The 21,754-nt window shown below is 36.3% G+C and overlaps 1 protein-coding gene across 1 annotated transcript; it reads right to left on the bottom strand.

Moving 5' to 3' along the window:
• Positions 1-3,484: 3,484 nt before the first annotated feature.
• LOC115429836 (NAD(P)(+)--arginine ADP-ribosyltransferase 1-like) lies at positions 3,485-7,363 on the bottom strand. The gene is made up of 3 exons (XM_030149595.1): positions 7,330-7,363; positions 7,067-7,182; positions 3,485-4,408 (listed from the first exon to the last, which is right to left on the bottom strand). The coding sequence occupies exons 2-3, from the start codon at positions 7,139-7,141 to the stop codon at positions 3,662-3,664; spliced, it is 822 nt and encodes a 273-aa protein (XP_030005455.1). The 5' UTR covers positions 7,142-7,182; positions 7,330-7,363; the 3' UTR covers positions 3,485-3,661.
• Between the last annotated feature and the right edge of the window lie 14,391 nt (positions 7,364-21,754).

Below are 21,754 nucleotides of genomic sequence, written 5' to 3'. Positions count from 1 at the left end.
AAGGAAAGGAAAGATGAGATAAGAAAAGGAAGAAAAGAAATGAAAATAGATCAGAAAAGAAAAGGAAAGATAAGAAAAGGAATGATAAGAAAAGAAAATGAAAGGAAAGATAAAAGGAAAGGAAAGAAAAGATAAAATAAGATAAGATAAGAAAAGATGAGATTAGAAAAGGAAAGGAAAGATAAGAAAAGGAAAGAAAAGATAAAATAAAAGATAAGAATAGAAAAGATGAGATAAGAAAAGATAAGAAAAGATAAGAAAAGGAAGATAAGAAAGATAAGGAAAGGAAAGAAAAGGGAAGAAAAGATAAGATAAGGAAAGGTAAGATGAGAAAAGATAAGAAAAAGAAAGAAAAGATAAGAAAAGGAAAGATAAGATGAGAAAAGATAAGGAAAGGAAAGAAAAGGGAAGAAAAGGAAAGATAAGAAAGGATAAGGAAAGATAAGAAAAGAAATGAAGCAGAATAAAACACAGATCTACTATATTTTTATCTTTTCAACACTTTCTATTATTTCCTGTTTCATGTTACATTTCTTGAAGTAAAACACACTGCAGTTTGCTCATGTATTGAACTGTATTCATAAACTTGTCTTGTCTCAGTTGTTGTAAACTTGGTGAGACAGTTGCACAGAACCACAGATTGTTGCTGTGGTCACTAGTGGAGCACAGGAGTGGAGCAGTGGTGCTCAGCTCATTGACTGTATGAGGCTGTGTGGTCTCTGTTGCCCCCTTGTGGTGGAAGAGGGTAGTAACACTGCAGCCAGACTGAACCATGCAGTTTACAGTCAACATTCAAAGGGTTTGTTGTTCTATGCACAGTGGGGAAACATGGTCTTTTAAACCTTTATTGCCCACAGAATGTAGAATGTATAAAAACAAGAAGAAATAGATAAAAATGTAAAAAAAAAAAAAAAAAAAAAAAAAAAAAAAAAAAAGAGGTGAAGGGGTGGGATTAAATAAGGTCTACTTCCTCCCACTCCTTTTTGCATATGAAGTCATGTATATGTTTTGCTTTTGTTTTTTGTTTTCTTCCACGGCTTCTTTCTACCTGTTTTATTTGATCTCCAGTGGGCCGGACCAGTCAAATAATAGCATAATAATCTATAAATAATGACAACTTCAAATTTTTGTCTTTGTTTTAGTGAAAAAAACAAAACAAAACAAAACATGAAATTATGAAAATACTTTTATAAACTATCCAAACCAAAAAGATGTGAATAATCTGAAAAAACTTAAATTTCCTTAGAAAAATAAGTGCAGTTTTATCAATATTATGCTTCAACTTATCATTTCTACATGTGCATTATGGGTCGGATCTACAAAGACACTAAACATTTAGTAACAGGGAGAAAATAGTTCAAATTGTGCTTAATTTTCTTTAGACATTTCAGGTTGTTCGTATTTGTTCAGGTTATTCACATTTTATTGTTACAGGATAGTTTGTAAATGTTAATATTTTCATAATTTAATGTTATTTTTTGCACTAAAACAAAGACAAATATTTGAAGTTGTCATTATTTACAGGCATAATGTAATATTATTTTTTTCACATCAAACTGAGAAGAAAATATGGAGTCATTTTTTTGTAGGTTATTATGCTGTTATTATTTTTGCTGTAGATCATATTGGTCTGAATGTGGAACCTGAACTAAAATGAATTCGACAGCCTTGACTGTGGAAGTTTTGCACTTTGAAAATTCCTCCCATTGGATTGGAACTTTTGGCGGGCCACATGTTTGAGACCCCTGGTGTAAATGGATGTGAATGACTGCTATTTCAGGTATGGTTGAAACAACAGTTTATATCTAATTTTTCCACTTTGGGTAATTTGCTTTGGGTAATTTGCTCCATCCATAATAAACAAACAAACAAATAAATACATGCAAATTCTCTTCTTTTTTTTTGCAGCATCAAACATTTATTGATTTTGACTCAAAACATGTTTTAGACATAGAGCAGAAATGGACATAATTAAATCCAACAAAAATACATGAGATGTTTTCTAGATAAATGGAACAAATACAGCTGTAACTCTACAACACAGGTGCCAAACATGTGGCTCGGGGGCCAAATCCGGCCCGTCAAAGGGTCCAGTCCGGCCCCTGGGATGAATTTGTGAAATGCGAAAATTACACTGAAGATATTAACAATCCTTTTAGTTCAGGTTCCACATTCAGAACAATTCAATCTCATAATAACCTATAAATACTCACAACTCCAAATTTCTCTCTTTGTAAATGTAAATGTTTTCATGTATTTACACTAAAACAAAGTATAATTTCACAAAAAATCTGAGTAACCTGAACAAACATGAACAACCTGAAACATCTTAAGAGAAATACATGCAATTTTAATAATATTCCACCTGTTACTAAATATTTTGTGTAACTGTAGATAAGTGATTTTCAACTTTGGGGTCGGGACCCCATGTGGGGTCGCCTGGAATTAAATGGGGTGGCCTGAAATTTCTAGTAATTGATAAAAAATGAAAACTTACAAATAAAAATTTACATTGTATAGCCTAAATGTTGCCTAAAATTGATGTTTCTTTGCAACGTATTATAGCAAACTATTACATGATCAAAAAGATTAATTTTAGCCAAAAAATGTCTTCGTTTTGAATGTCTGGGGTCACCTGAAATTTCTAATAACTGATAAAAAAAAAAAAAAGAAAACTTAATAATAAAAATTTACATTATATAGCCTAAATGTTGCCTAAAATTAATATTTGCAACATATTATAGCGAACTATTACATGGTCAAAAACTAATTAATTTTAGCAAAAAAAAATGTCTTCGTTTTGAATGTCTGGGGTCGCCTGAAATTTCTAATAATTGATTTAAAAAAAAAAAGAAAACTTACTAATAAAAATGTACATAATATAGCCTAAATGTTGCCTAAAATTGATGTTTATTTGCAACATATTATAGCAAACTATTACACGATCAAAAACAAATTAATTTTAGCAAAGAAAAAAGTCTCTGTTTTGAATGTCTGGGGTCGCCTGAAATTTCTAATAATTGATAAAAAAAAAATTAAAACTTACTAATACAAATGTACATTATATAGTCTAAATGTTGCCTAAAATTGACAATAATTTGCAACATATTATAGCAAACTATTAGACGATCAAAAACAAATTAATTTTAGCCAAAAAAGGTCTCTGTTTTGAATGTCTGGGGTCACCAGAAATTTGTGATGTTAAAATGGGGTCAGGAGACAAAAAAGATTGGACACCACTGCTGTAGATCCACTGTGATCTGTACGTTATAATGTAGATGTGGAAATGATAAACTAAAGCATAATAGTGTTAAAATTACAATTTTTTTTTTTTCAGTTTGTTCATCTTATTCATATTGTTTGAAAGGATAGTATGTAGATGTAAACCTTTTCATAATGTAATTTAACTTTTTTCACTGTAAACATAGAGAAAAGTTTGGAGTTGACATTATTTACATATTATTATGTTATTATTTTACTGCTTCGGCCCACTGCAGATCAAATTTAGCTGAATGTGGAACTGAACTAAAATGAGTTTGACACCCCTGCTTTACAATTTGCTCTACAAACACTCAAACATGACACTTAAAACTGCATTGAAATAAGCTCAGGTTGTGTTTACTAAGCACACTTAGTACAGTATAACTGCTCCCATACAAGTCTAAGTGCCCACCGCTTTGCAGTTCTGATAGCTCAGAACTCCTGCGCTCTCCAAGGTATATCTTACCTTACATTCTGGTAGGCATTCACGAGAATTTTTCTTTGTTACCTTGAAAATCTCATAAGGAGGGATAAGTACTTCCTTCTCCATTTCTCCAAATTTCGGATATTTTTTTAGGTCAGCGCCGTAACATGTGTTGATACAAAAACAGGTCTCTTTACCAAAGTGGGTCATATTTTTGTTAAAGGAACTAGAGGCAAAGTAACCAAACCGAATTCTTTCATTAACTTTTCCCTTAAACTTGAGATTAGTTCTGCGGTATGTAGGATGACACTTTTGTTGATTAGCTCTAAGGATCTGTATGGCAGAAGTAAGCCAGAAATGGAAGGAGTGGTAGTGGAAGGAGGTAGTATAGGTACTGCCACCAGTTCGGACGGCTTCATTGAAAGTGCTGTAAAACTTCTCCTTGCCCCCATCTGTGTAAAGACAGATTGCTTGCATATGATTTTTGTTTAGAGCCTTGTCAACATCTTGTTTTTTTTTTATATTGTTGTTTGCACAGTTTTCTGTCTTATTCCAGACACTGGCGAAATTTCTGTCCTTCATTTCGTTTTGAAAAAATTTTTTTTCGACTGTGTTTGTCATCTTTTGGAAGCAGCTGAAGTACATATCATCAACAGACTTTCCAGCCATGTCCAAAGGAATATTCTGTGTTGTAGGTTTGGCCTCTCGCGGATGAAAGATGATCTAGAAAAGCATGAAGAAAAAAAATCCTAAATTGTTACACAGTTTTTACAAAACTTGCATCTCACCCTGAATAGTGGAAGTCACAACAGTGCTCAAGTTTCAGGAATTTTACAGTGAGTACAGTACTGTTGTTGTTATTCCAGGGGTGTCAAACTCATTTTAGTTCAGGGGCCATATTCAGCTAAATTTGATCTGCAGTGGGCCGAACCAGTAAAATAATAACATAATAACCTATAAATAATGACAACTCCAAATTTTTGTTTTAGTGTAAAAAAAAACATTAAGTTATGAAAATACCTACTTTTATAAACTATCCAAAAAAAAAAATTAAATTGAAAAATGTAAGAAAATTTAGTGCAGTTTTAACAATATTATTCCTCAACTTCTCATTTATACATGTGCATTATGGATCAGATCTACAAAGACACTAAACACTGAGGAACAGGCAGACAAATAGTTCAAACTGGGCTGAATTTTCTACAGACATTTCAGGTTGTTCATATTTGTTCACATTTTAGTGTTACAGGATAGTTTGGAAATGTAAATATTTTCATAATTTAATGTTATTTTTTGCACTAAAACAAAGAAAAAAAATTCAGTTGTTAATTCTGCTTTTTTTTTTTTTTGGCTTAATTCAAGATTTTTTTTTTACTGAATTGAAGGGTTTTTTTTTTTTTTGGCTTAATTCAAGATTTTTTTTTTACTTAATTGAAGATGTTTTTTGGCTTAATTCAAGATTTTTTTTGCTAAATTTGAGATTTTTTTTGGCTTAATTCTAGATTTTTTTTTTTTGCTTAATTGAAGATTTTTTTTTTTTTTTTTACTTAATTGTAGATTTTTTTTTTTGCTTAATTCAAGATTTTTTGCTAAATTTGAGATTTTTTTTTTTTTTTTTTTTTTTTTTTGCCTTAATTGAAGATTTTTTTTACTTAACTGAAGATTTTTTTGGCTTAATTCAAGATTTTTTTTTTAACTTAATTGAAGATTTTTTTTTTGGCTTAATTCAAGATTTTTTCCTTTATTCAAGCTATTTTATTTATTTTTTTTTTTAATTTATTTATTTATTTTTTGCTTAATTCAATTCAAGACTGTGGAATTTTTGCACTTGGCAAAAACATCCCAGGGGCCAAACTGGACCCTTTGGCCCCCGGGACGCATGTTTGACATGCCTGGTTTAATCCAAACATAAACATTTAGTTTAAAACCACAGGATGAAGAGCTCTGAGATGCTGGAGGCTGCAGTATTAGGCCAGAGTTTTTCAACCTTGGGGTCACGACCCCACGTGGTGCCACCTGAAATTGAAATGGGGTCGTCTGAAATTTCTAGTAATTCATAGAAATTTTTAAAAACTTACTAATAAAAAATATATGGTGAGTTGAACGACAATCACAATCCATAACAGACAAACTGTAAGTCTGAAACTGAAGCACTGTGGTTCTGTTTATCTGTCAAATGTTCATTGTGGTCAGTTTCAGATGCTGCAGCTCTTTCATAATTCATAGTTTGAGTTCTTGTTTGTTCAGTATTAATTGTCAGCCTTGTAAATCCAAGCTGGACTGACTGTACATATCCTGACCAAGGAAAATCAAATTCTCACTTTGTGCAGTAATCTACACCTGGTTTTTCTAACTCCGTCCATAATAATATACATTATATCACAGGTGTCAAACATGCGGCCCGGGGGCCAAATCTGGCCTGCCAGACGGTCCAGTCCGGCCCTTGGGATGAATTTGTGAAATGCAAGAATTACACTAAGATATTAACAATCATTTTAGTTCAGGTTCCACATTCAGAACAATTCAATCTCAAGTGGGCAGGACCAGTCAAATACTATCATAATATAAATAATGACAACTTCAAATGTTTGTCTTTGTAAATGTAAATATTTTCATGTATTTACACTAAAACAAAGTATAATTTTGCAAAAAATGTGAATAACCTGAACAAATATGAACAACCTGAAATGTCTTAAGAGAAGTAAATACAATTTTAACAATATTCTGCCTGTTACTCATTGTTTTGTGTGTTTGTAGATCCACTGTGATCTGTAAGTTATAATGTACATGTGTAAATGACAAACTGAGGCATAATATTGTTAAAATTACACTTATTTTTTCAGTTTGTTCATATTATTCACATCTTTTGAAAGGATAGTTTGTAGATGTAAACCTTTTCATAATGTAAATTAACTTTTCTTGCCCTAAAATATAGAAAAGTTTGGAGTTGACATTATTTACATATTATTATGTTATTATTTTACTGGTTTGGCCCACTGCAGATCAAATTTAGCTGAATGTGGCCCCTGAACTAAAATGAGTTTGACACTCCTGCATTATATAGACTAAATGTCATCTAAAATTAATGTTTATTTGCAATATAGTATAGCAAAGTATTGCATGATCAAAAACAAATTAATGTTGGCAAAAAAAAAAAAAAGTCCATTTTGACTGTCTGGGGTCACCAGAGATTTGTGATGTTAAAATCGGGTCACGAGCCAAAAAAGGTTGGAAACCACTGCTATAGGTTATTATCAACCAATGGAGCTAACACCCACATCCACAAAAATGGGATTCCAAGTGATGATAAAAACTCATTTTTTATGTGATACTTGGAACAAAACAAATGATCAAATGATCTCAGAAGAAAGTTTCTCTCACCTTTGTAGAAGTAACAGGCAGCACCCAGTGAAGGAGTAAACCCAGACAAGTGAAAATCAGCACGTTGTCCTTCATGGCTCCAGTCACAACAACAGCTCAGGAGATGACAAAAATACCTACACAAAGGTTTTACAGTAAGTGCACCATCATACAACACAAGAATGTAGTACAGACCAGCAACTGACACACCAAATGCAAAAAGAAATGGAACTTTTTTCATTTACAAAATATATTTGCTAATGAGAAAATGTTGCATCACACACAAAGTCAGGCTTCAGACCAACCAGTGAATCCTCTGCATGTGTTTGCAACTGGTGGTCTCATACAGATATATATATGTACCTCAGCCACCTCGTCACAGGTACCACAAACAGCCTTCGCATGCACATTTATCAGCACAAAATATGCAATAAAATAGAGAGTGCATTGTATTTTCAGTATATTATATAATTATGGGTTTTTGAATGTCTGTGCATTAAAGTACGTCATATAAGTGATAGATAATAAGAGATAAACTCACTACATTATAATGCATTAAATTATTGTCAAGTTTGCATGCATCAACCTGAGATACGTTGGTCTGTGGCTTTTCACAGGTTTCTGTTTCTTTCTGTTTGTGTGTGTGTGTGTATGTGTGAGTTGTGAGATGGTTTGACTCTAATATTCTCACAGTTGAATCTTCTGGTTTCTTTGCAACACTAGTTTCTTTGCAGCTTGCACATAAAAATTTGCCTCAGGGAAAAACAACAATTTCGTCAAAACTCTCCAAAAGTTTTTGCGCCGGCAAGAGGTTGTTTTTCAGGCATAGCACAAATGGTAGCTGTATCACACAAAACTGCAATGGAAAGACCTTTTCCCAAAACTAGTCACGTGAATAAAACAAAATGGACGTTACAACAAGGGAAGACGAAGAAGAGTTTTAAAAGAAACATGGTGCGGTATGTGTGGACACACCAGGAAACAAATCATTTTTAAATTTAGTATGATATAGAAGGATAATCTATAACAATACTGTGTAAATCTGTAAATCAACCTGATATTTACATTTGTCGCCATGTTTATGGAATGACTTCTCGTGTCATCTCGCGATAATAAATAAAGAAATGATCGCATTGGTGATTTAATGGAAAAACTGACATTACTTACTTCTGGTTTTTCGACATTTAGTAAATATCGGTAAAGTTTTGTGCAAATGTCCAATGGAAAAGCCCCTACTGTCATCCCAACTTCCCTCTTTTCCCAAGTCACGACCAGGTCCACGTTCTCCTCTGTATAGATACCAATATTGCAGCAGTGTGATAATTAGCTTAGCTTCATGCTTTCTAACTATATCCACACTGACTGACGTCTTGCACTGGTTAGGTGTCATTCTTGTACCATGTCTGGCATTGCAGCCTGTCCAGCTCCACCACTATTTCAGATGTGCTGGCTGTCTGCCCAAGAGGTCCAGTCTCAGCCTGAGGCCTCCAAACCGCCCTCCAGAAGGGTCCTGCATCAGCCCACTCCTGCCTGAATATTCAGAGGGTGGTTTGATTTTGGCCCTGTAGAATCCTACTCCTTCTAACCTTCTCAGTATCCAAATCCCACATAAAAGTCACATAAAACATGATTCCTGCTCCACGGAATGACAGACACACTAGTACTAGCACACAGCTTCAGATCCTGATAGGACACATCAGTAATTTTTCATATCTGTCCTTTCCCTCTGTTAGAAAATTATAATATTAGACAATTAGACTATATTCTGTAAATACCAGGTGTCCAGAGCACGAGTCACGGATGGGTTGTGATTAGGGATGGGAATCGAGAACCGGTTCTTTTTGAGACCCGGATCCCAGTAGCTCAATTCCTTGGAATCGTTTGCCTGCCTGCTTAACGATTCAGCTTATCGATTCCACCTTCGTTGTGGATGCGCAATGACGTCACACGTATGCTGCATTGTTTTGGTCAGAATGTAGCCAACATGGCGTTGAGGCAGAAACGGTCCAAAAACATGACACCAGGTCCACTGGAACACTGTCAAAGCTTCCATGTCTTCAAAAGGGTGGAATCCCTCCAATATGTTCAAATATTTGTCCACAGCATGTGATTCATTTACAGGAATGTCATGTATTTGATTCGCTACTCAGCGGCGCTTGTGAATGTAGCAGCAGAATGAACACCGGGCCCAGTTCTGGTTCCGGTTCTGGTGTGGACAACAAACGTTGTACCCAAATACAAGTTTCCGAAGGTAGGGGAAAGGAAATGAGGTGCACAACAACAGGAGACGGGCCAAGCCGAGTCAAACTGGTTCGACGTAGTGGACATGTGGCAATAGAGGAATTAGTAAAGGGTCTTTAGTTTCACTTTCACTGCACGTCTCCCCTGAACTGGGCCCGGTGTTATCTGTATCTGTTCTTATTATTTGTACATACTGTATGTGTTATATTTTCTGTGCAGAGATGGAAATATAAAAGACAGTTAATGCAAACACACCCGTTTGTACTCTTTTATTCCCTCACCCAATGAGAATTGATAAGGAATTGGATCGATAAGCAAAATCGATAATGGAATTGTCAAATTCTTAACGATTCCCATCCCTAGTTGTGATGACATATCCTGTAAGAATGTCTAGACATATCCACTCAGAGATGAAATGGTAGACATATCCTATCTGCCTGTTTCCCATCCAGTTGCAGACCAGAGCGGCCTGTTGCCCTTAAAGAAGATCAGGCCATAGGGTGGGTGGCAGAGGAGTGCAAACGCAGTCACTGAACCCATGCATCACTGTGTTTTGGATACCTAAGCTAATGGTGAACTTGATCGACATCATTATGTTTGGACACTTGGACCAATGGTTGTAATATTCATGTTCTTTTAGAAGATCTTAGATTTCCTGGTGTTAGTCAGTCAACTGCTGCATCTTGCTGTATGTACTTGACTCCTTCCAAATAAAGTCTTCTGATTCCAGAATCCAGCGACTCCGTCTTTTGTCTCAGCGTGTATCACAGAATTTTTCTATCAGCTTGTTCCTTTGAGCCGGATCCCAACGTCCATTTTCCTTACCCAATCGGGAGCTGAAATCCATGCACGGTGGAATCTGGGATTCCTAACTGAAAGCCCTCCAGCTGAATTGCTGATCAAAAAGAGGCCAGAGCCCGTTGGAAGGGAGGAAAAGGTGACGGGATCCACCGGAGCTGACGACAAACTCGCTGAATTCTCAGGTTCTGATTAGTTAATAAATAATTTTGTATGTTTTGAGATTTCCTGAGGATAAGGGTTTGGCCTTATCCAAGAAGGAATGTTTGGTAATTGGATTTAGGCAAGGCAGGTTTATTTGTACAGCACAATTCATACACAGGGCAATTCACAGTGCTTTACAAAAATGGAAAAGAGACAGATTAAAAACACACAATTACAATTAAAACATAATAAAACATAAATAATAATCAATTAAATCAAAGTAAAAGAGAAGAGTGCAGATAGAACCCTTTCAGTTGTTCTATGCACAGTTGAACAGATTCGTTTTCAGCCTGGACTTAAACATTGTCACAGTGGAGGTCTGTCTGACGTCATCATTAAGACTGTTCCAGAGTTTAGCTGCATGGAACTGAAACACAGCTTCATAGTGTTTAGTCCTGACTCTGGGCACCAGCAGAAGACCAGACCCTGAGGTTCCCAGGGTCCAAGATGGTTCATATGGGACCAACATGTCACAGATGTGCTTTGGTACTAGACCATGGACAGACTTATAGACCAGCAGAGCTGTTTTAAAGTCTATTCTCTGAGTGACAGGAAGCCAGTGCACAGATCTGAACACAGGACTAATATGGTCGTACTTCCTGGTTCTAGTCAGGACTCAAGCAGCAGCGTTCTGGATGTACTGCAGCTGCCTTACAGCTGGTTTAGAGGGTCCAGTGAGATTTACCTGTTTTCAGGTTTCCTAAGGATAAGGGTTTTGGTCTTATCCAAGATGGAATGTTTGGTAATTCAAAATTGATTCCAGAGGTAAAGCAGTTTGGGCCAAGTGTGTGATATTCTAAGACCACTACCATCTGATGTCCCAGTTGGGATCAACAGGAGCTCTGTGAAGAGTATTTCCCCCTTTGAGCTAGAATCTAGCAACTTAGACATGTACTGATTCTTGAGGGAATTATTTAGAATTACCTGGGTAAAGTCCATAGTCTGTGTGAGAAGACCACAGGAATAATAACTCCATGCACATGTTAAAGATTATTGTCCCAGGGGTATTGCGTTTTGGAGCAGGAAACTCTGTCTACATGAGTGTGTGTCTGTGAGGAGACGCCAGCGATCGCTGAGTGAGTGAGTGTGTGAAACTGGTCTGTGAAGGTGTGTGTGTAAGCACTGTTATTATCAGAGGAGCTTTGACACATTGTTTCACAGTGTATAACAGCCTTTTAAACCATCATTATGTTTGGACACTTGGACCAATGGTTGTAATATTCATGTTCTTTTATAAGATCTTAGATTTCCTGGTGTTAGTCAGTCAGCTGCTGCATCTTGCTGTATGTACTTGACTCCTTCCAAGTAAAGTCTTCTGATTCCAGAATCCAGTGACTCTGTCTTTTGTCTCAGCGTGTATCACATAATTTTTCTATCACCCTCATAACAACCAGATGAACAGTGAGGTGCATAAAAATGATTCAGTGCCAACTAGCTAATTAGATGTTAAAAAAAAACAAAAAACAAAACAAAAAAAAAACACCCTGAGTCAGCTTTGTATCTCAATGGACACTTCCTGGACTCATGGGATGATGAAGCACTACTGCAACTCACAAAGGTAAAACAATAGACCCTTATTCTATGAAGTAAGCAAAAGTCACTGATATGTCATGTGCCATTTTGCTGTGGTCTGCAACCTTGTAAAACTATGAAATAAGGCAAAGAAAACGGCTCTGGAATATGTGATTAAACAACTGCCCAGATTCTGGATGGTTGTGCACTAGAAGGTGTCCTATTCACAGTTTCATCAGGTGACAGAGGGAAAAACAGATACTTTAGTTAGAAGAAAAAAAGAATCAGATACAGTCACGGAAAAAAAATGATTAGACCATCAGAAGTCATTAAAAACAATAGTTATGCAATCAAGTACTAAGTCCTGTGTGTATCATGTGACTAAAACAGACAGAAAAGAAAACATGGAATGAATAAAAGCACTGTTTTTGGCAGTACAATGCCATAGCTATTAATGTAAGAACTGAAGTGATTTTGGTTATTATCAAGAAAACATGGAAAATGGTTAGATATCAGCTCTGAAATTAAACTACTATGAACTATTTTTCTTATTACCTCCGCCAAGGAATGACAGAGATTATGTTTTAATTGGGGTATGTCTGTTTGTCTGTTAGCAAGATGACTCAAAAAGTTATGGAAGGAACCAGGAACAAATGATTAAATTTTGGTGGTGATCGGGGGGTGGGGGGGGTTGATGATGATCTGCCTTGGCGTAGGTCTGTGTTCTCCGAGTGCTTTTCTAGTTATCAATATATTTGTCCAAACAAATGTACCTTTAGTTGTACCAGGCATTAAAATAAAAAAGACATTGAAGAAAACAAGGGTGGTCTAATAATTTTCCGTGACTATTTCTGACCATTGTGTTTCCATGTTCAAACCTTATTTTCTTGGAACGTGTATAAGCTGTGGATCTCTGGGGATTCATAAATGAACCTGTCTATGTCTGTGTTTCATGCAGTGCATTCATGTGGTATATGTAAAATCTGTTTATACTTGAATTTACCAGCAGTATTCCCTTGTTCTGATGTTAAGGGTTCACCACTTCTCTGTAACTGTTGAAAGTTTCAGTGAACACCTGATATTGACATGAGCCTCCAGTGCAGCCTCCATCATCCTCAGCCAGGAAATAGACAGAACCAGAAAAGCACTCGGAGAGCACAGACCTCCGCCAAGGCAGATCAGTGCCCTCCACCACCACCAAAATTTAATAATTTGTTTCTTGTGCCAGTATCAACATTTCCTGAAAATTTCATCCAAATCCGTCCATAACTTTTTGAGATATCTTGCTAGGAGGAGGTTTGAGTCCCAGTGTGTAATTTCCACATCAGTACATTAAATGAAGCATTCAGATTGGATCATAAAATATATTATAAATAAAGATTAAAATTACTGCAGCTGTTAAAGTGTCATGTTTGACAGCTGCTGAAAAGTGTACGTGTTGTTTGACTATGTTTCCTGTGAGAAACCAAGTGGAAAAAAAAGGTGTGAGATCTAATTGAAAAGTTGTTATTCATCAGGTCATGGTAAAACTTACAATAATTCAGGCTTTAGGTGTAGATAAAACATGGTCAGGCATTATCATTTGTTTGTCCTTCCTATTTGTGGCAAAAAGCATGATGGCGTTGAAGATTTGGTTTTTCAGGCATCTGAAAACACACAGCACAGCAAAGAATTAGCTTATTTATCCAAAACACAATAAGGGATAGAAATAAACACAAATTATTTATTATTTTTATCTGCTGTCTTTTTTTAATACATTGGAACATGGACAAGTTATATGTAAACGGTTTGTGATGAGGACTATCTTTGATTAAAATGCCCAAATAAATAAACTAGAAAAAGCCAAGGCAGATCAGCCCCCCCCCCCCCCCCCCCCCACACACACACACACACACACACACACACACACCACAATCACCAAAATTTAATCATTTGTTCCTTGTGCCAGTATCAACATTTCCTGAAAATTTCATCAAAATCCATCCATAACTTTTTGAGTTATCCTGCTAACAAACAAACAAACCCTGATGAAAACATAAGCTCCTTAAACCACTACTAATAAAACGACATATGGACAGAATATAGAACAGTAAGGTTTAGCTTTAGATATTTTTAGCTACCTTTATCTTTGCTTATTTTTGCAGGGTTTAAATGAGCATCCATAAAGTTCTATCTAATCTAATCTAATCTAATCTAATCTAATCTAATCTAATCTAATCTAATCTAATCTAACAGAATCTAATATAACGTAATCTAATTTAATCTAATCTACCCTAACTGAATCGAATCTAACCTAATCTAATCCAATCTAGTCTAATATAACCTAATCGAATCTAACCTAATCGAATCTACCCTAATCGAATCTAGTCTAATCTAATCTAGTCTAATATAACCTAATCTAACCTAACCTAATCAAATCGAATCAAAACTAATCTAATCTAACCTAATGTAATGTAATCTAATCTAATTTAATCGAATCAAATCCAATCCAATCTAACCTAATCTAATCAATTGTAATCTAACCTAATCTAATCTAGTTTAATGTAACCTAATCTAACCTAATCTAATCTAGTCTAACATAATCTAATCTAATCTAATCTAATCTAACCTAATCTAATTTAATAAAATCAAATCTAATCTAACCTCATCTAATCTAGTCTAATATAACCTAATCTAATCTAACCTACCCTAATCTAACCTAATCAAATCGAATCAAAACTAATTTAGTCTAATAGAATCTAACCTAATATAATCTAATATAACCTAATGTAATCTAATCTAATCTAAAATAATGTGATCTAATCTAACCTAATCAAGTCTAATCTAATCTAATCTAATCTAATATAACCTAATCTAATCTAGTCTAATATAACCTACTGTAATTTAATCTAACCGAACCTAACCTAATCTACTCTAATATAACATAATCTAATCTAATCTAATCTAATCTAATCTAATCTAGTGTAATATAACCTAATCTAACCTAATCTACTCTACTCTACTCTAATCTAATCTAATCTAATCTACATATTTGTTTCACAATCTCTTTTCTTCAGATACAACAAGAAAACACAATTATGGGCACACACACGCACACACACAGACAGACAGACACACACACACACACACACAAATGCACACACACACACACACACACACACAACTGAACTGAGTTGGTTGTAAAGATTACAGTCACTATGTAGTGTGACCTCTGACCCTGTGACAAAAAAACATAGAAGGAGCACAGATAATTAGAAACATCTGACATGTGTTGAATGAAACACATCAGAAAATTAATGCAATAATTCTCATGTTGTCTGAACAATAGAGTTACGTGCTAAGGAAGGTCAGACTAAATACTACCACTTTGGTTTATAGAAACTGTTTTACTCCTGATACTTTTGTTTTTACTCCTGCACATACTTCACATAAATCCGGTTTGGATCTTAATACATAGACTGAGAAATACATGACTGTGGTCATCATAACTTTAGTAAACCAACAAACCTAATGTCAGCCTGAGAGTGTTGCATAAGATCATATATCGCTCCAAGTTTATCAATGAATCATATTGATTATGTTTCTGTTAAAGGTTTGGTAGTGGTGCTAACAGTGGGATTCCTTTTGAATTAATGCATAATCATTTTCAAACTGCTGAAATAAGTAAGGCTAATGGTATTCACATCTGTGACAAAGTCCAACGCCTCTTTCACCACTGACCACATCCTTGTGAGTGTGTGTGTGTGTGTGTGTGTGGGGTGTGTGTGTGTGTGTAAATGACTCACTAGCTGTTGTGTTGTGTGGTGGTTTTCACACAGGGGGAAATGCACACTGAATCAACACAAGAATGTAAGAGTGATAATGAAAAAAAACCCACAGTGGTCATAGTTCTTGTCACTGCTTATGGTGTAAAAGTTAAAACTCCTTCCAGAACTTCATGACTGTTGTTCTACTTCTCTACTGTGTTTCCTTTGCGACTAGAACCAATAACACTGCTCTACAATTTCTTAGAAACTATCTGCTTCAGACATTAAATGTGCTAAATCTTACATATTTTAATAGGATGAATCAGAAAACAAATGACAGAAGTGCTGGTTAGCTCATGTTTTCATTATATATCAGGGGTGTCAAAGTCATTTTAGTTCGGGGGCCACATTTAGCCCAAAGTGAACTCAAGTGGGCTGGACCAGTAAAATAATAACAGTGAAAAAAGTAAAATTATAGTAAAATTGTTAAAATTATGATCAGGTTTTCATCTACAAAGTTTCCCTAAAAATCTAAATAACATGAACAACTTGAATTATCTTGAGAAAAACAAGTGCAATTTTAACAATATTCTGTCTCGGTTTATCAGTTTATCATTTAGACATGTGCATTACAATCGCACAAAACATTTAGTAACAGGCAGAATATTGGTAAAATTGCATTTACTTTTCTTAAGACATTTCCGTTTGTTCATATTTGTTCAGGTTATTCAATTTTTTTATAAAAGTATAGTTTGGTAATGTAAACATTTTCATGTCATTTTACTTTTTTGCACCAAAAAAACAAAGAGAAAATTTTGGGTTGTCATTATTTCTAGGTTATTATGATAATATTTTACTGGTCTGACCCAGTTGAAATCTAATTGGTCTGTATATGTTTGTAGGTGGATTGATTGTTAATTTCTTCAGTGTAATTTTTGCATTTCACAAATTCATCCCAAGGGCCGAATTGGACCCTTTGGCGGGCCGAATTTGGCCCCCGGGCCGCATGTTTGACACCTGTGTTATATATGATGGTATGTTATTATACACATGTATAATAACATACCGTTTATGTACATTTATACAATGGAATTATAAATGTTCCACTAGGAAGAACCTGAAAAGTGAACGTATTATAATGTACAGACAGTGTTTTGAAGTAGATCTGGCTGCTCTGAGACAAATATTCCTTTTGAATAAAACCCATTCTCACATTAATCCTCAGAATTTCACATTTTGGCCCAAGACTGTATCTGTGAAACTACAACCAACTACCACTTTTGACTAAATTTGTCTTTATTAGTGACTCAAATTTGGCAAAGTTGAACTATTTTTGTTCTGGAAGCATTTTACTTGTAGACCAGTGTAATGCTGCCTAAAGTAAATGTTAAAATGAAAGATAAAATATGACAATTTCTATTATTTATTTTATTTATTCATTTGCACATAATAAAAACAGCAATGGAAAAAACAACATTCAAACAAGTAACAAAATTGTGCAGGAGAGGTTAGAAGCCAAAAAAGAAGGCTTATGTGAATACCTCCCCCGAAATGAACAATACACAAAAAAGAATGATAAAGAATGATATTATATTACATATTCCACCCAAACACAACAAATATTGTTACATTTGGAGATGGACGGTGTGACGGCTGCTAAAATATGAATTCCAAAATAAGTGCTTAGCGGAAGATATGAGCGCATGTGTTTGAGTTGTATGTGTCAATGTTTAAGTGTTTTTCCACAAAGAATTTCCCTTTGATATCATTATATTGTGTCACAGAGAAAGCCATCAATACATAGAACCTTTGGGTTGTTTTTTTTTTTTTTTAATAGACAAAGTGAACTATAGATTCAAAATGCTGTACATTCATATGCACAGGGTCAACAGGTCGTATTTATTTTATTTTTTTTATAAGGAGGGAAACTCAGCATTTAATCAGCAGAAATGGGGGTTAACCACATCTTATAAGTAGTAACTTCTCATGTCATGCATTGCCATTGTTGGATGCATCTGCAAGATACAAACGTTACACCAGGGTTTTCAACCTTGGGGTTGGGACCCGAAGTGGGGTCGCCTGGAATTCAAATGGGTTGCCTCAAATTTCTAGTAATTGATAAAAATATAAATAAATTTACTAATAAAAAATATATGGTGAGTTGACAGAGACAATCCCAATACATAAAAGACAAACTGTGAAGCTGAAACTGAAACACTGTGATACTGTTTATCTTTCAAATGTTCATTGTGGTCGGTTTCAGATGCTGCAGCTCTTTCATAATTCATAGTTTGAGTTATTGTTTGTTCAGTATTAATTGTCAGCCTTGTAAATCCAAGCTGGACTGACTGTACATATCCTGACGAAGGAAAATCAAATTCTCACTTTATGCAGTAATCTACACCTGGATTTACTGCCTCTGTCCATATTAATATACATTATGTAGTCTAAATGTCGTCTAAAATTAATGTTTATTTGCAACATAGTATAGCAAACCTATTACATGATTAAAACCAAATTAATTTTAGCAAAATGTCAAAAAGGTTCTGTTTCGAACATCTGGGGTCGTCAGAAATTTGTGATGTTAAAATGGGGTCACGCGTCAAAAAAGGTTGGGAACCACTGCGTTACACGTTCACATTCAGGTCATATATTTTTAAGTATCCACCCTGACTTTCCCTCTACTGCCTCTTTACATCCTTTAACCCCTGAAAAACGAACCCAATGGTACGATCTCATAGTTATCTCAAGGTTTTCTGTCTTTGTATGATACTTGTTGAGCCTATTTCCTATTGAGTTCAAGTCATTCACAGGTTACAGCTTGTAACGGTGCTGCTTGTTATATAAAAGATGATGACGTCTTGTTCTACGCCAGCGGTTCTCAATCTTTTTCTGTGGGGCCCCACTTTGGAGGATGAAAAATCTCCACCCCCCCCCCCCCCCCCCCCCCCCCAACCCCAGCAACATTGTAACAGTGGTGCAATTATAAGTTTTATTGAAAGAAACGTCAATATTGTAACAATATTTTTTGCTTTTCCTTGAATAATTTGTTGTTCAAATTGAAAATAACTTAGATTTTTGCTTGAATAATGGAAATAAACTCAACAAAACTGCTCCGAGACAATATTTTTCCAAATAACAATTGGAAATGCACAATAATCTTACAAGTATGACAATAAAATTACTTTTTTTAGAACAACAAACAAATTTTGGTAATAAAGATGAACATTTTAACAATATCATTGGGTCAATGAGCCCGTTTACACTGCACATCTCAGAACATTAAAGTGTTAACTGTACAAACTGTGCAAAAACAGAAACATTCCACATTTTTCTTTTCCAGTCCAGTCCTAGTCCATTGTCCAAACCTAAACTCTTTGTCTAGTCTAGTGACAGATCCCCATGGCAGTAGATTTGTTTGTTGTATGTCCCTAAAATGAGTCCAGGGTGCTCCAACACTAAAATATTAGATCCATCTTCTGCATGTTCTAACCTGAAGAAGAAGAAAAATAAAACAACCACCCAGGAGAGATCCCATGCCCCCCCCGGCATGCCTTCGTACCCCCCTCGGGGGGCCCGCCCCACACTTTGAGAAACACTGTTCTATGCAAACGGTTTTGAGTAGAGTTTTAGGATTTGGCAAAGTTTGACGTTTTCATGCAATGTTTTTCAGGAATCCTTAACAAAATGCTGTGAGGTCTTGGTGAAGTGGTATGGGCTGGGGCACTATTAAGAGGGGGTAAACATGACAAATTCATGGGGCCCAGCATTAAATATTGAACAAGTTCAATATTTACGATTGTCGGCCCCAACACGTTTCAGAGCCGATTATCCGGACACATTCACTCTTAACACACCTCAGACCACCAGAATAATCTGATAGAACAATCTTATAAAACATAAAATAATCTTGTGTATGCCATCCTTGGTCGGGAAGGGGGAAAATCGGGACAAAAACAGCCTGATTATCTTTAAGTGTGTACCCCGCCTTAGAGGAATAGTTAAGTGTCTTCAGTTTCACTTTCACTTTGCATCGCTCCAACAATCACAAACCACTAACCCCCAGCTCTGACAGATTGTTTCTAGTGATTTTCTTGTAGCAGGGGCCCAACATGATTGTGTTTCCGGGGGCCCAAAGTTGGTAGCGGTGCCCCTGGGTACAGGTATGGGATAACCCCTACATAAAGTCTCTAAATAGACTCATATGAGGTCTTCTGGGGATAAGCTCTAAGTGTGTAATGTGGTCATTCATATGTCTGTGCATATACACTATATTGCCAAAAGTATTGGCTCACCCATCCAAATAATCAGAACCAGGTGTTCCAATCACTTCCATGGCCACAGGTGTATAAAATCAAGCACCTAGGCATGCAGACTGCTTTTACAAACATTTGTGAAAGAATGGGTTGCTCTCAGGAGCTCAGTGAATTCCAGCGTGGAACTGTGATAAGATGCCACCTGTGCAACAAATCCAGTCGTGAAATTTCCTCACTCCTAAATATTCCACAGTCAACTGTCAGCTGTATTATAAGAAAGTGGAAGTGTTTGGGAACGACAGCAACTCAGCCACGAAGTGGTAGGCCACGTAAACTGACGGAGCGGGGTCAGCGGATGCTGAAGCGCATAGTGCGAAGAGGTCGCCAACTTTCTGCAGAGTCAATCGCTACAGCCCTCCAAACTTCATGTGGCCTTCAGATTAGCTCCAGAACAGTGCGCAGAGAGCTTCATGGAATGGGTTTCCATGGCTGAGCAGCTGCATCCAAGCCATACATCACCAAGTGCAATGTAAAGCGCCGGATGCAGTGGTGTAAAGCACGCCGCCACTGGACTCTAGAGCAGTGGAGGCGCCTTCTCTGGAGTGACCAATCACGCTTCTCCATCTGGCAATCTGATGGACAGGTCTGGGTTTGGCGGTTTCCAGGAGAACGATACTTGTCGGACTGCATTGTGCCAAGTGTAAAGTTTGGTGGAGGGGGGATTATGGTGTGGGGTTGTTTTTCAGGAGCTGGGCTTGGCCCCTTAGTTCCAGTGAAAGGAACTGGGAATGCTTCAGCATACCAAGACATTTTGGACAATTCCATGCTCCCAACTTTGTGGGAACAGTTTGGAGCTGGCCCCTTCCTCTTCCAACATGACTGTGCACCAGTGCACAAAGCAAAGTCCATAAAGACATGGATGACAGAGTCTGGTGTGGATGAACTGGACTGGCCTGCACAGAGTCCTGACCTCAACCCCATAGAACACCTTTGGGATGAATTAGAGCGGAGACTGAGAGCCAGGCCTTCTGTCCAACATCAGTGTGTGACCTCACAAATGTGCTTCTGGAAGAATGGTCAAAAATTCCCATGAACACACTCCTAAACCTTGTGGACAGCCTTCCCAGAAGAGTTGAAGCTGTTATAGGTGCAAAGGGTGGACAGACGTCATATTGAACCCCATAGACTACGAATGGGATGTCACTGAAATTCATATGCGAGTCAAGGCAGGTGAGCAAATACTTTTGGCAATATAGTGTATCTGTGCTGAGTTTGTTTTGTTGCTGCTTTTGTCAAACAGACACAGTAGAGACCAGAGAACCTCTTGAGTCCACATGGTGAACTGAACTGATATTAGGAGTGGAGCTGTGAGGGGATGCTACAGACAGGAAACAAAAAACTCAAGGTTGTAGCATGATTTAATATTATGGTGGTAGAGAAAAGAAAAATAACTGTAATTAACTAAAGTTGGGGTGAAAAGTTTTACTTGTAGCAGAGCATTTTCACATTCCATTTTAAGTAAAGAACTGAATTAAAAGATTATATAATGCCAAAAAAAGCATTAAAGTAGTTGCCTTTGTAATATTCTTCATCTGAACATTGTCATAGTAAAGTGTTTATGGCAGTTTTACTTTAAGGCATAATACATCACCTCTGATGACACATGTCAAGATCAATGCACATTTTCAAGCTTCACATTATGTAACAGGTCAACATGTCGACCACAGAGTACAGCTCACATCAAGCAGACTCAGCAGAGTTCATCACAAAAACAACGCTAATTGTAATTAGATTTTTAGCAGTAAAGCAGCTCAGGAGACTTTATTGTTTCACTGACAGGGAGAACTAAATTATCAGATGCTCAGCTACATTAGTCCCGGTGGTCAAATTCCACCACAGGGCTCTACTCAGAGGTTACCACCCCTGTGTTTTCCCACCGGCTTTGTTTGGAT

The sequence above is a fragment of the Sphaeramia orbicularis genome, chromosome 1 (genome assembly GCF_902148855.1).
Source record: "Sphaeramia orbicularis chromosome 1, fSphaOr1.1, whole genome shotgun sequence".
Lineage (NCBI taxonomy): Eukaryota > Metazoa > Chordata > Actinopteri > Kurtiformes > Apogonidae > Sphaeramia > Sphaeramia orbicularis.
Note: the sequence above shows the minus strand (reverse complement) of the source record. Positions and strands in the feature narration are given on the sequence as shown.

What these genes read in the sequence shown, in the direction of transcription:
- LOC115429836 (XM_030149595.1), bottom strand. Translation starts at nt 7,141, where the DNA reads ATGAAGGACAACGTGCTGATTTTCACTTGTCTGGGTTTACTCCTTCAC. An exon ending in TGCCTGTTACTTCTACAAAG is followed by an intron (nt 4,409 to 7,066) that starts GTGAGAGAAACT and finishes ATGCTTTTCTAG; the next exon opens with ATCATCTTTCATCCGCGAGA.